Here is a 14481-nt window from a genome sequence, read left to right as displayed (position 1 = left end):
CAAATAGCACATTATCCCTTTGTACTGGTAAGAACCTAGTGCCATAAGGGTGCAACGGAAACTTTGTCTTTGAAGTGATATGAAGAATATTCCCTTCCCCAAGAAAAAAACACCTTCCAACAAATCAAAATTGCGTGTTCTATCGTTTCAGGTTTTTTACAGATGAAACAGTCTGTCGACGGAGGGACAAAAACATTCTTTGTCATGCATCTGTGTTTTGGTTGATAATGTATTATTGTGAAGTTTGAAGAAAAAGGTTTTTACTGGCCATAAGATTAGCATTCCTTTAATTCTCTTGAGGATGTCTCTTCCTGGGCATCCGCAGTGCGGCCAATGGTACAACGGCACTGGAAGCATTATGTACACATTAGTCTCTATACTATATTGATACAAACTATATTGATACACGAGGCACGAGTCACATTCTCGACCAAACGGGCAGTGGCACGCTTAGACACCCGCGATCAAATGTAGCCATGCTCTGCGTATTGTGGAGGATGATGTGACGGTGCCACCACGTTGCAGTGTCGTAATGCGCGTGCAGAATGACCCATTTCATGACTTTGAGGGCATGGCGGAGGGTCATATCCCGCTGCTGCTTGAGAGGGGTCTCATTGTTGCCCGAGGCCTCGTCCACCTACGGGATGGCTGCACTACCGTTCTGCTCACCAACTTTTCGAACGAATTTCAGCACCTCGTCAAAAGCACGGTAATCTCCTTCCTCTAAGACGTTGCGGAGTGTCCACATTTGTGCACCGTGGAAGAAGTCCTTCAAGACGACACTGGACCTCGTCACGTTCTGCCACCAGTCGAAATAAACACCGAGTTATCGCCGGCTCAGAAGGATTTTCTTTCGGCTGTCTTGGCAGATTTTGCAGACTGCTTCGCAACGTCTTCCAAAGTGGGCCGAACTCCGGTCGCCAAGCGCCGTTTAATAACAGACGATACCACGCGCCCCGTATGCCAACGCCCATACCGCGTTTCTCCAACGGAACGAGCAGCAATTCAGAGACAGGTCACCGAAATGCTTTCCGACGATGTCATTCAGCCGTCTACAAGCCCGTGGGCTTCGCCGGTTGTTCTCGTCAGAAAGAAGGACAATACTCAGCGGTTCTGTATCGATTACAGAAAACTTAATCTCGTCACTAAAAAGGACGTTTACCCACTTCCCCGCATAGACGACGCACTCGATCGACTGCGAGATGCCCGATACTTCTAGTCGCTAGACCTAAAAAGTGGGTACTGGCAAATAGAAGTGGATGATAGAGACCGGGAGAAGACGGCTTTCGTGACACCCGATGGCTTGTATGAGTTTAAGGTGCTACCGTTCGGCCTATGTTCGGCACCGGCCACGTTCCAACGCATGATGGACACCGTTCTGTCCGGTTTGAAGTGGCAGTCGTGTTTGGTTTACCTGGACGATGTCGTCATATTTTCGACCACCTTCGACCAACACCTAGAAAGGTTACGCCTTGTGTTAAAAGCTCTCCGAGACGTCAACCTGAAAATCAAACCGGAGAAATATCACTTCGGCTTTGAGGAACTTCACTTCCTTGGTCACGTGGTCAGCGCAAAAAGTGTTCGCCCGGACCCTGAAAAGACAGCTGCCGTTTCTGGTTTTCCGCACCCTACTGACAAGAAAGCGGTTCGACGGTTCTTAGGTTTGTGCTCCTATTACAGACGCTTTGTACGAGACTTTTCGCACATCGCAGAACCGCTAACCACACTGACTCGAGATGACACGCCGTTCCTGTGGGGAAGTGAACAAGAGGCCGCTTTCCTTGAGCTTCGCAGCCGCCTACAGAATCCTCCAATTCTAGGCCATTTTGACGAAAACGCCGCAACTGACGTTCACACTGATGCCAGCAACGTTGGGGTTGGTGCAGTACTAATTCAGTGGCAAGACGGTGCAGAACGGGTCATCGCTTACGCGAGCCGAACACTTACCCGCTCCGAAACCAACTACTCAAAAACTGAGAAACAATGTCTGGCGGTAATATGGGCCCTCACCAAGTTCCGACCATACCTCTACGGCCGACCTTTCCGCGTTATAAGCGACCACCATTCATTATGCTGGCTCGCCAGCCTCAGAGACCCCTCAGGACGATTGGCTAGATGGAGCCTTAGATTACAAGAGTATGACGTAACAGTCGTACACAAATCAGGACGGAAGCATCAGGATGCTGACTGTCTGTCGCGCTCGCCTATCGCCAAATGTCCAGAAGAAACGGCCGATGATTTTCCCTTTCTGGGGGCAATTAGTACAACCCAAATGTCGCAGCTGCAGAGAATGGACCCAGAGTTAGCGTCACTCGTCGACTATCTGCAGGGCGTCGACGCCCGTATTCCCCGTGTTTTTCATCGTGGGCTTCAAACATTCACTCTGCGTTGTAACGTGCTCTACAAGCGAAAATTCGCTAACAGTGAAGAGACGTTTCTCCTTGTTGTGCCCTCCGAGTTGCGCCGAGATATATTGTGCGCATGTCATGATGACCCACCACCGGCCACCTGGGGGTGAGCCGTACACTTGCACGAATTCGTCAAAAGTATTATTGGCCCAGGTTACTCCCATCGGTGCGGGCTTATGTACGCTCATGTCGTGACTGCCAACGTCGCAAGTCTCCGCCATTGAAACCCGCTGGTTTTCTTCAGCCTATTGGTCCGCCGAAGACCCCTTTCCATCAAGTGGGCATGGATCTTCTCGGCCCTTTTCTGAAGTCCTCGTCTAGTAAGCGTTGGGTAGTCTTCGCGACAGACTACCTAACACGGTACGCAGAGACCGCGTCCCTTGTTAAAGGTACTGCAGCCGAAGCTGCTCAATTTTTCGTTCAGAACATTGTCCTACGTCATGGCGCCCCCGCCGTGGTAATCACTGACCGTGGAACAGCTTTTACGGCTTGCCTAATTCGGTTGGTCATGACTCTGACTCACACTAGCCATCGACGTGCGACGGCGTATCACCCTCAGTCCAACGGGCTGGTGGAGCGCCTCAATCGCACCCTCACCGACATGATTTCTATGTATGTGGACGCAGAACATCGCACCTGGGATGTGATTTTGCCCTATATGACTTTCGCGTACAATACCGCCACTCAAGAGACGACGCGACTGACCCCGTTCCAACTTGTCTTCGGTCGCCAAGTGAGCACGCCGTTGGATGCCATGTTGCCAGTTAGTCCTTGTTGCGGCTCTGACGCCGAACTTGACGCCGACATCTTTGTTCAGCGTGCTGAGAAAGCGCGGCTACTAGCACGCCTCAGAATCCACCGACAACAGGCGAATGACGCTGCTCGGTATAACCTCAGCCAAAGAATCGTCACTTACGAGCCGGGCGACCTTGTCTGGGTTGGACACCTGTTCGTCATCACGGCCTATCTGAAAAATTACTCCGCCGATACTTCGGCCCCTACGAGATTGTTCGCCGTATCAGTGAAGTCACCTACGCCGTTGTTCCCGTAGCTTCAGCTCCATCCCGAAGGCGACAGCGTCCTGAAGTCGTGCACGTGGTTCGGCTGAAGCCCTATCATGATCGTACATGACTGAACTTTTCGTCAACGCCGCTGGGCCCTTGTGACACTTTAGTGCACCCTTCCGCTGACTTCTTCCTAGTGGCACCGCGTCGCATCGAGTCGATGCTACAGAGGAGGTGGGCAGTGATAAAAACTATAGTCGACGACGAAGCGGAGACAATCAGTGGCTAGTTGACGTGGACGAGGAAGTGGTTGCTAGTTGGCGTAGACGACGAAGTTAGTTGCCTGGAACAGCGCTCAGGCCGCTGCTCGGACCCCTCTCGGACTTCGGCAGTCTTCTAGGCTCAGGGCGTTGCCTGGACGTTTGGCGCAATACTCGTTACAATATTTTCCTCGTGGCATTACTCAGGTAGTCCATGAAGAACCGCACATGCAACAGTCTGTAAAAGAGCGCAGCTTCTCGCAGGTACCTCTCACTGCCCCACTCATGGTTTCAAAGAAGCTAAAACGGGCAGCAGACGGGCCAACGGTAATTGAAGCACTGTCCTTAAAAATACATCCCTTTGATCCAAAAGAAACATAAAGCGCGATACAAAATATATCGGCGCACAAAGCAACCCTCGCAGGAAATGGTTTTGGCAGATTACTATTTACCGAGGGGGTTGTTATGGACACCGATATTAAGTGACCAATTTACATTACCTTCATAATAATAGTTAATTCACCTACGTTCCTTCACTAGTCGTTTAGCTTTCTTGGTTTGCTTTCTCATTCTCTCTGCTTCTAAGTCAGCAAAGTAAAATCGGCGCCGGTCAGCTTCTTTCAATCGGCAGAGTTTTGCGGCCAAAAGCTACTTCACCGACATCCTGAGCCCAAGATTTTGCTATATTGCTTCCAAGGAGTGTTTGCACAGTCTCCAGAATTAGACATCCATCTTTTGTATACTGCTGCTTAAGATTCCTCTTGAAGGACTAAGAGACCAGCATATGATCAAAGGACTCTAAAGTTGTAGCCAGATTTGTTTTCATTCCACTTGTAAAACAAACCTTTCATTTGCGACGAGTACAATTCCATTAAAAAGGCAGGTGAAGAGTGTCGCCTCTACCAAAAGCTGGCCTGGTGGGTCGTATCCGTTTAAACAAAATTATTAAAGGTGTATATTTTCAGCAACAATTACACTACTAAAAAGATACAAAGAAATTACTTTCAACACTGGAAGTTGGTAAAATTCATTAAATAAAAAAATAATAATTAAAAGGGGTTACCTTTTTTTGCGTTCGCAGATCACCCCACTGCGATGTGTTACGTGGTTTAGATGTACATTTAAGACTGTAGATTGCGGATCCACAATTCAGATTCATATCTAACACTACTTGCTAATCGCCCCGAAGAATCCAATTCACTCTAATGTTTGTTCTGTATGGCAATTTAAAACTCATTAATTCTTTTGAGAGCCCCAAAAATCATTGTTCAGAGGGTATTACATGTGTGCGGAGGGGTGACGTAGATAGCACTGTAGTAACACGAACAGTTTTGAAAGAATTGCTCAATCTTATATCCTCAAAAAATGTGCAATGTATACCACGTACTGATGCAAAGCTGAGGTTTTGCTTTCTTTTTTTATCCTTGAACGTCCTTCCCCTTCGCAACTACGCGGAGGCGCAACTGAGAAGTTTCTGGAAGTGGGCTTTCTTGGGAAAGCTTTTAATTGCGACGAAATTGCATGATACTACAAGTGGCTATTATACTCAGGTTGAACGGAATGGTCTAAGCTCCAGATAGTGGCAAAATGTGCTTCTGATACTAATTCCTGGAAATAGGACTAGTAATTATCGTTGTCATAAATGAAAACCAATGATGTGCCATTAAAATACTGTCAGACATGATATCCATGTACATCACACCAGATCATCGAAATTGGGACACTATTCTACCATTCGTAACATTCGCCTATAACACAGCAGTACAGCGGACTACCGGTTATTCTCAATTTTTCCTCGTTTATGGCCGTCCTCCCACTACAATTCTCGACGCTTCCTTCTTCTCTACGCCCGACTACTCCACATCAGTACCTACCCATTTTCTATCTCGTGTTGTCAGATGCCGTCATCTTGCCCGCCTCAACACGGCAGCGTGCCAGGAAGACCGCAAGACTCGCTACGATTCTACACATTGAGTGGTCTCTTTTCGTCCTGGCGACGAAGTACTGCTTTATACACCATTGCTCACCCCTGTCCTTAGTGACAAATTCCACCACCGCTACGTAGGTCCCTATGAGGTCATAAGCCAAACTTCCCCAGTGAACTACAAAGGGACGCCTGTTCATCCCCCAGCTGATCGACGCCACCGTGGAACTGAAATTATTCATGTGTCTCGCTTGAAACCGTTTGTGCGCCGCGATGCAGCGCTTAGTTAGGTGCGGCCACCCTGGCCGCTTCCAACCCCCCGGGCAGATTGTGTGAGCCTTCCGTGGATGTTCTTTAATTTGTTCATGCCATGATCTTCCTCTTTCATTTGTACATACCGTCATCATCGTCCCGTGCCGCCGGCTACGGCACGCGCCTGGGTTTTTGTCATCGAATTAAAAACGTTTGACAAGGCATAGCTGGCCTTGCCGTCACGACCTTGCTGTCTCAACGTAGCCTTCTTTCACAATACTTATATTAGGATATGAATCTAAAATGTATCTGCCTAATATACGTTCATAAATTCTTCATACAGAATTTTCTTGCATGAAATTTTTCACCCCTCTCCAGGTACGTGGCCATTGTGCACCCGATGCGAGCCCACCTGCTCTGTTGCCGGAAGCGCGTGCGCCTGGTCATCGCCGCACTGTGGCCGCTGTCTGCGCTGCTGGCTACTCCTAACCTGGTCTACCACGAGATACAGTACCCGAGGCCGGGTTTCGCCCCCTGCGTGATGAACTTCCCCTCGTTCCACGCGTTCGTGCTCTTCAAGTACACCGAGTTCCTGCTCTTCTACCTGCTACCGCTCGTTGTGCAGGTGAGCTCGCCTCCCGTTTTTTCGATGTGGTGGCAGTCAAAACAAAACTCACACAGACATGCAATACCATTCGTACCTTACAGCAGAGAAGATCAGAAGAGGTACGACATTGATGTCATGCCAACAATTCTAGGCGCACCGGGGGTGGCTGGCTCAATTCTTCACCTTATTTTTAGAGCGTCCGGGTGAAATTTACTTATAGAAAAAAATACTATCATTATTCAGCAAAAACCTCGAAATGTTTATTTATTCTGGGACAAGAAAAGGGTAACCACCAGTAATTCACAATCCATGGTGCTAGAGAACATTACACATGACAGAACAGTCCTTGCAGGTCCTGGTGCGTGTCAGAGAGAAGCGCATGGGCCAAGACCAAGGATGAGGTTTTTGCTGCAACGCGGTATGCACGTAGGATTTCTGTATAAATATTGAGTGAGTACGCGTAATCACTGCGAGTTTTCGAATAGGTGACAGCAGCACCTGGTTCACTTACACAGCGCGCACCACAGGGGTTTATGTAGCCGAAAAGGCAAACGCAAGCTACGCATTCGATTGGCCTGCACTCGTTCCCCCGCTGGATAAGGCCGCACACGGGACGCAGAATAAGAAACTTTAGTGATTATTCTTGCGAAACTGATGAAGGGTGTTTGGCGGATTCTTCATATTGGTATGCAAGCCAGCGATGTGACCGTACACGACACTCGGAACGCCTGACTGTGATCTTATTTTCATGCTTGCCTAACTTCATTCGACTCCCCCCCCCTCCCCCCCCCCCTTCGCGAAGAAAAACAAGAGAAAAAATAACGAGTGTACATCGTTTCCTGTACGTGTGCTCAGTGTATTTTTAAAATGCTGTTTAAGGTCGGATCATTGTCTCTGCCCATTGTTACGGAGGTCCTTTCACGTCTCCCCTGTACAATCGGAGTGCTATAATAATCAGCAGCAAGACTAGCAGCTTTGTAATCAACATATTTACGCCGAATACGATGAAGGCCCCTAATGCGCAGTTACCTTTTGGGAGCGGCAACTTAGGCTAGTTCCAGAAGATATCCCAATTTCATCATCTCCCAGCTGAATTTCTGCTGCTCCCAAGCAACGTTTCATTCTCTCGGGAATCCCTTCAGCTAACTGCTGGGAACTTCGGATATATGCTCTGTGTCTCACATTCACCGCGCATTCCCAGTTTCCTCACGCTATTTATTCTGGCGCCTTATTAGCGTAGTTAGGCCTCTTTCCCACGCTCTGCTCTTGATTTGATATTCTTGATCCTTTTTCCTTGAGCACTGTGCCTTATCTAGTTCCACGCTTTCTTGCTGCCTTCGCGTTTTATCCCCCTTTTCGGTGATTCCTAGCATTGCGAAAACCTTCCACTATTGAGAGGTGATTGAGATCGTGTGCAGAATCTTGTTTTCTTCATTCGGATTTCTGTTCGTCCTTGACGTTCTGAGAACGCCTAACTCCACAGCAGAACATGCCAGCTAGGGTTGGCGCGAACACAGATCTCTGCACCATTAATGAACCGAAATACATACAACAGTACTTGTTTGCCTCGGGGTAAAGAGCTCAGCGAATAAGAACTCTTTCGTCTCTGGCGCGGCAGGTGTTCTCTAGAAATTGGTAGCTTTGATTTGTTGCTCTTAGTTGCTTAGCCACGCGAAAACTGGCGCTCATTATGGCGAGCCTATGGATGAAATGTAGGTAGCTGAGGGCCAATATAGTGTTCTTTCCTCTAACCTCTCAGCATCTTCTTATAGTGATCAGCCTTGCTGTAGTAAACTTGACAAAGTTGACACAAACGAACATCCAGAAATTAAACTTGGACCTGCTTTCAGTATGTGGACGGAATTTTCGAAAGTTTATATTTTAGCATATTCTAATTAAATATTTTCAAGGATAATTCATTCCTCGTCATCTAGTTGATATTTAGGTAAATACGGCTGTTAAATGATTTTAGATCTTATTATATTTCACACTTTATGTATAAAAGTTGTCACAAGCAAATGTGATCTAGAATATACCTCACTCAATACAAAGTTTAATACGTGCACCTCTTGAAATAATATCAGATGCTTAAATTCTGAAGACTCACATTCGTTCTAGAACTAAAATGATAAAATCAAAGTATTGTGCGTGTTGCGTGCACACATAGAGAAACTGAATGTCAGCCGTGAACGTAGCTCGCGCAACACGCATTGTCTTGGCAGCAAAAGAGGCGTGTACCTGTCGAGCACCGGCTACTCCTTCGATCGCTTCGCTTTCCGAAAACACTAGCTGTCGGACAGAGAAGAGGTGACCATTTTTATATTGAGGCACTTAAAATTTCTTGCTTAGATTCTCGGGGCGCCTATCGTAATAGCTCTAGGTCACGCTATGCTGCATGTTCTGTAAGTTTCATTTCTGACTTTACCTCAGTTCAACATGTCACCCCTCGATATTGAATAAAACACGTAAAAAGCAACAGGGATATACTTATTTTGTTTCTTGTTGTAATTTGCGGCTCAGCACGCTGCTATTTCTTGTTTTAGATTTGCAGCTCAGAATGTTACATACTACCATGTGACATGATGATAATTGCTGTTCTAAAACATTCAGTTGTGAAATAGGTGAAACACTGTCCGAGGAAGAAGTTTCAGGTGTGGAAAAGATCGAATTTAAATAGCAGTAAAAGCGAAATAACTCGTCAGGTTTAGTCTGCTCTGGTTGTGAATACTTATCATTAACTGATACATCTGTTTGTTTCTGACGCACCATAAATGTTTACTTTATCTACAGTGCGTGCTGTACACCATCGTTGGCCGACGCTTGTTCAGCGCCGAGTCCTTCCGCTCGATGGCCCCAGCTGTAGGCCGCGAGAAGTACGCACGCTCGGTGAAGGCCCGCCGAGGAGTGATCAAGATGCTGGTGGCCGGAGTGACCGTCTACTTCATCAGTTTCTCGCCTCATCAGGTATACGGCGTATTACTTGCAGTGCACATTGTCTCATGCATAGCTGGCAGTGAGCGGAAGACAAAGGAGAACCATCGTTAACATCCTTGCCGTACTTCATTTCAATTGCTCGGCAGTGTGTATATATATATGCAGTGCATTCATCAAGCTGGTCAAACGGCTATGTATGTACGCATAAATGGCTCTCTGCCACAAAGGGCCTCAGCTCGTACTGATGCACAGCGCAGGGAAATCATTTCCGTTCAGATGATGGAAGCCTTAGCGTGCACTTCCGTTCCCGTACAGAGCGAGTCAGCGTATATGTGTTATCACGTTGGTAGTTTTGAAAACATTAGTTAGATCATGCGCGTTGCTTTCAAATGAAGGCTGCTACTGATTCGTTGGCAGAGGATAACGCGAAAATTATTCGTGAACGTAACGAAAGACAGATGCCTAACCGGGATCCCTGGGTGAGAGTACGGTTAGTGGCTACGACATCCACTGAATACGGCTTCGCAAATTATGCCAATATGCAAGTTCGGCAAGTTTTTGCATTAATCGCCTGATTTTCTGTGCCTTATTTAGCACATAATATTGAGTTGCTGAACAGAAGATTATGTATCTATATTTGTCACGTGGCTACTGATTTGAAACTGGTATATATAGCACTTAGTGAACAGGAACATATTAGCAGAGTATCACATATTGCAAATTTCTCTGGCAAGTCTAGACAGTTTTGTTACTGGTGCAATGTGTTGGCTGCCCCTTTATTGAAGTCTGTGTGGGGTATACATCCCAGTCTTGGGAATGTGTAAGTTGTACGCCTTTAGTAATTTTCTAAACGATGGTTCGTTCTCTTCAGAGTGGCTGAGAATCTCTCCAAACGTGGTGATTAGGCGATATTGCAGCAGGAGGTGATGATGCAGAACACGATGAAAAACGTGTTCACTGTGTTTACAAAAATGGAAAGGCAAACTGCAAATTACAAATAAAACGTCACAGACACAAAATAAATAATTGCAATTTAACAGAACACAATGTCACACAGATATACAGATCTCACACAGAGATACTGCCTACAAAAACTTACTTATCGAAGATACTTGTAGGCTTAAGTGCTAAGCAAGGAGCCTCAATATAGGCTCTACTTCGTCTTACAATACATCTGCAGGACTGCGAAAGGCAAAGGTACCCTTGCAATTGTGCTCCTAAATGCCTCTCGCTCCAGCGAATTTAACAGAAGATTGTGCTCCGACTGTCACCCCCTTCAATTTGAGGGGCGACAGGCGCTTAGGAGCACAACTGCCTATTTTAGTGCATGTGATCCTGATAGGAGCGGAGTGCCTCTGCCTCTCGCAGTGCTGTATATATCTTTTGAGACAAAGTGTATATACAGGACGAACTGAAGTTACACATGGAACGTCACACAGAGAAAATGAGCTACTGTAACCTAGAAACAAACACTAAGATACTAATCTCTTCTACAGGATCTACAGTTCGTCTATACCTATACTTCATCTATACTTCCTATAGACGAAGCCTATATACTTCGTTTCACAAGATATCTGCAGCACTGCGAAAGGCAGAGGAGCCCTTGCAATTGTGCTCCAAAGTGCATCTCGCCCTTGCGCACTACAATAGAGAATTGTGTTTCTACTGTTACCCCAGCAAATTTGGGGTAGAGGCGCGTAGGAGCACAATTGCCTATTATAGTGCGCATCTTAATTGGACTGGGTGCCTCTGTCTTTCGCAGTGCTGAAAACATCTTGTGATACGAAGTATAGGCACTTGTAGACCTACTTGCTAAGCGCAGAGCTTCAACAAACATAGACTCACTTCTCTTCGGTTACCTTCAAATTTTAAGTCAACGGTAGACAAAGAGGCAGGAGCAGTAATTTTTGGTGGCCGCCCACTTGTGTGAGGTAACCATTCAAAAAGGTTAAGCAGGGCGGCCACTGCCCTGTGGGTTGAGCTTAACCTCGGACCCAGGACCTTGCTGACAAAACAAAGCCATTCAAATTAAATGAAATGTTACTCTCTCCATTGAGAGTGTACGCGCCCTCTCCCTTCAGGGTTCAGGGTCTCCTTCCCATTTTCATCCCCCACACCGTCACCCATTCACACTTCCCTGTCTTGTGAAATTCCTGAGACTTGTTCCGTCCTGCTCGCCGCTGGGCCGTAACAACAAAAGAGGAGAACCGGACACGCGCGGACAAAAAGGCTGCGTTGCGAAGTCGTTTTCGTGTTTATAGTGTGCGCATGGGGGGGGGGGGGGGGGGGGGGGGGGGGGGGGGGGGGGGGAGACCTATCTGCCACAAACGGCTCAGGCGGGCGCCGCCATTCATCCCCATTTAGAAATCAGCAATATGGCTTAACCACGTCTAAATAGTTGGTTGCCACTTTGAAAGGAAAACAATTTCAGTTCGGCACCCCACGCAGGGCACACGTACGTGAAGGATATGCCGGAGGAAGCATGATTACTTCCTCTATCCCCCCCCCCCCCCCTCTTGCAAAAGCGACAAATTGAACGTTCAGCAGCTAGAAAGAAAGGGATCGTCGCCTGAATTGTCCTTGCAGCAGTTAGCTGCAGAAAAAAAGAAAATCCTCAACCCCATCTTCAGCGCAGGCGACACTCGAATAATGCCCGCGACAAGACACGAATGCTTTTCCAATTATGGGGTGCCATTCGTTACAAAAATAGCAGAAACCACGACCCGGAAGTAGTAAGAGGAAAGCGGCCCAGCACCCTTAATGCGTTCTAAATTTGAGATTGTCATTGACGTATCGACGAGACGCAGTAAGGGTATTGGAGAAATATTCAAGAGTATACCATATGTAACGGTGAGCGTAGGGAAAAGTGCATTTCCATTTCATGCAGTTCTGATTGTATCGCGCATGTTATCTAGTGATCGTGGACGATACTGGACAAAGCGATGAACAAAGCGAAAGAGATAAAAGCGGAAGTTTACCTACTATGAACTCACTTCGCTATGCGCAGGTTCTTCTGCTCTACAACACTCTTTCTGGGCGACGTTTCGAAGAGACTTGGACGTACCTCATCTTCGTCAATCTGATGGCCTACACGTCTTCTGCTTGCAACCCGTTGCTCTACAGCGTTTTCAGCCACAAGTTCCGCGCCAAGTTTCTTGCCATCCTGGGCATCCGTCGGCGGCGAGCGGTCAGGGGATCCGGTCTGACTTCGTCCAACAAGAAGAGCGATGCCCGGCGTTGGTCCTCTTCGCCCATCATCCGTGGAGGAGTCGGCGGCCAGTCCTGCAAGACGTCGCTCACGCAGGTGTGACGTCCACGAAGAGCGCTCCACAAGCGACCAGTGTGGGTGTGACAAAAAGCGCAGATGTCAAAGGCAACGCCATCAGGAGAATAGAGCGACGCGGATCGCCACTGCGAACTGTCCTGAAGTTCCCCGGTGTTTCTGTGGACATTACGTGGTGCGCTGTGAAAGAGAATATTGTGACAAGTGCTAACACTCAAGTCGAATAACTTTCCTCCCGCTAAGCAGTGAAGACGAGACATGACTTGATGCGACAGAATCTTTGCTAACGCTCAAGTCAAATAACTTTCCTCTTGCTACGCAATGGAGACGGGACATGACTTGGTGCAACAGTATCTAACTTACTCAACTAAAAATTACGCATTATGAATTTTATTTTCTTCATGCGGGCTATCCATGCATAAATGAGGCATGTCCTTTGCCGTGAATATTCTAGCGACATGTATTTGGTGTCTGAAAAGTATGATGCCTGTTGTACTTGGAAGCGGTGCATGTAAAATCATCCAGGATGCTTGCTACTCGTGAGGTTCCAAGGACGCAGCAAGGACATCTCGTTGGCACGTAGGCAATCACTCTACCATGAACGCAGCAAGCCATCAATTTTCCAATTCTTCACAAAGAAAAAAGTTTATTATGGCTCAAGAAACAAAGTTAAGCTCATTCTGGCACTAAAATTCAAAATTTGTCACAGTGAAAATGTGAGAGTGACTGTTTTGCTGCCCGCTGCCCAGTGCGAATTCTTGTTGGCGCGTATTTGTATGCTTTAATTGCACCATGTCTTCATCATACAGAGGAGCATATATGTTATAAAGCTTTGCCGCAAGTTCCCTGCCTTGTGTCTTTCATATGATTGTTGCATTTTACTGAGATGAAATAAATAAAAATTGCAATAATATTTGAAAAATTATTTGGCTAGGTGGAGTCAAGATTCTAATAAACAGTTACTTTATTTCCGCCTTAAGTCTTCTTGCGCATGCCGCAGTAGCTGCGCTGGACTATAGCTAAATGCTAGTGCGGCCTCAATCCGTCATTTGAATATAAATTACTTAATCTAAGTGATAAAATATTTAAACACAACGCTTGGAGACAAATATTGCTAGATTATGTAATTATTGGTTTATTGTACGAAAGATCAAACTCCCTAAATATTTTATATTTTTAATTTATTTTCTTACTGGATATGTTATGCACGTAGTATTCAATATGTCAATAGTGAAGTTTTGTTCTTTTTCTAACATTGATATTAAGGGCAAAAAAAAAAATAAAAACGATTGCACGCCTCAGGCAGACTTTTCGCGCACATTGCTGTGTTCAGATTTTGCAATGGCGTATACATGTAGAGTCTTTCCAGCCATGGTTAATATATTTTGAGCACTCAAACTACAGGTGGCAAAGAATAAGGTGGGCGTATTGTCTCTATTCTAAGGAAGTTATTGCTTCCGAAAAATTCAAAACGTAAATTTACAAGAAATTAGGCCTTGTTTACGAATTATTTTTTCAAAACTAGAAATAGCACTTTCTTGAAATTTTCTAGGCTAATAGATATTTATGCAGTAATTAATGCCACTAAATGTTATTCTTATAAATTAAATGGAAGCATAGGAAATCTTATGTAAAATATCGCATTTTTGACTATGAGTTATTTTCAAAAATGATTATTAAAAAACCCATTCCTAATTTTGTTCAAAAGTCAAATTCTGTTACCCTCATTGCATACCAATAATTTCTGTAAAATGTGACAACGGAAACCTCTTCAACACATATTTACGAAATTTGAGTCATTCTGTCCAG

General features: G+C 46.1%; 1 protein-coding gene across 4 annotated transcripts in view; it reads left to right on the top strand.

Annotated features, from left to right (window-relative positions):
* LOC146199554 (neuropeptide receptor 15-like) overlaps positions 1–14252 on the top strand; it is a 29694-nt gene extending 15442 nt beyond the window's left edge. For all 4 annotated transcript variants that reach the window (XM_084595072.1, XM_084595073.1, XM_084595070.1 and 1 more), the window contains exons 3-5: positions 6227–6473; positions 9246–9419; positions 12397–14252. In XM_084595072.1, coding sequence (XP_084451198.1) covers positions 6227–6473; positions 9246–9419; positions 12397–12699 — 724 coding nt within the window. In that variant the 3' untranslated portion in view covers positions 12700–14252. The remainder of the gene's footprint in view (positions 1–6226; positions 6474–9245; positions 9420–12396) is intronic.
* The last annotated feature ends 229 nt before the right edge of the window (positions 14253–14481 follow it).

This window comes from Amblyomma maculatum, chromosome 2 (genome assembly GCF_055883805.1).
Source record: "Amblyomma maculatum isolate TAMU_Amacu chromosome 2, ASM5588380v1, whole genome shotgun sequence".
Classification (NCBI taxonomy): Eukaryota; Metazoa; Arthropoda; class Arachnida; order Ixodida; family Ixodidae; genus Amblyomma; species Amblyomma maculatum.
This window is presented reverse-complemented; position numbering and strand designations above follow the sequence as displayed.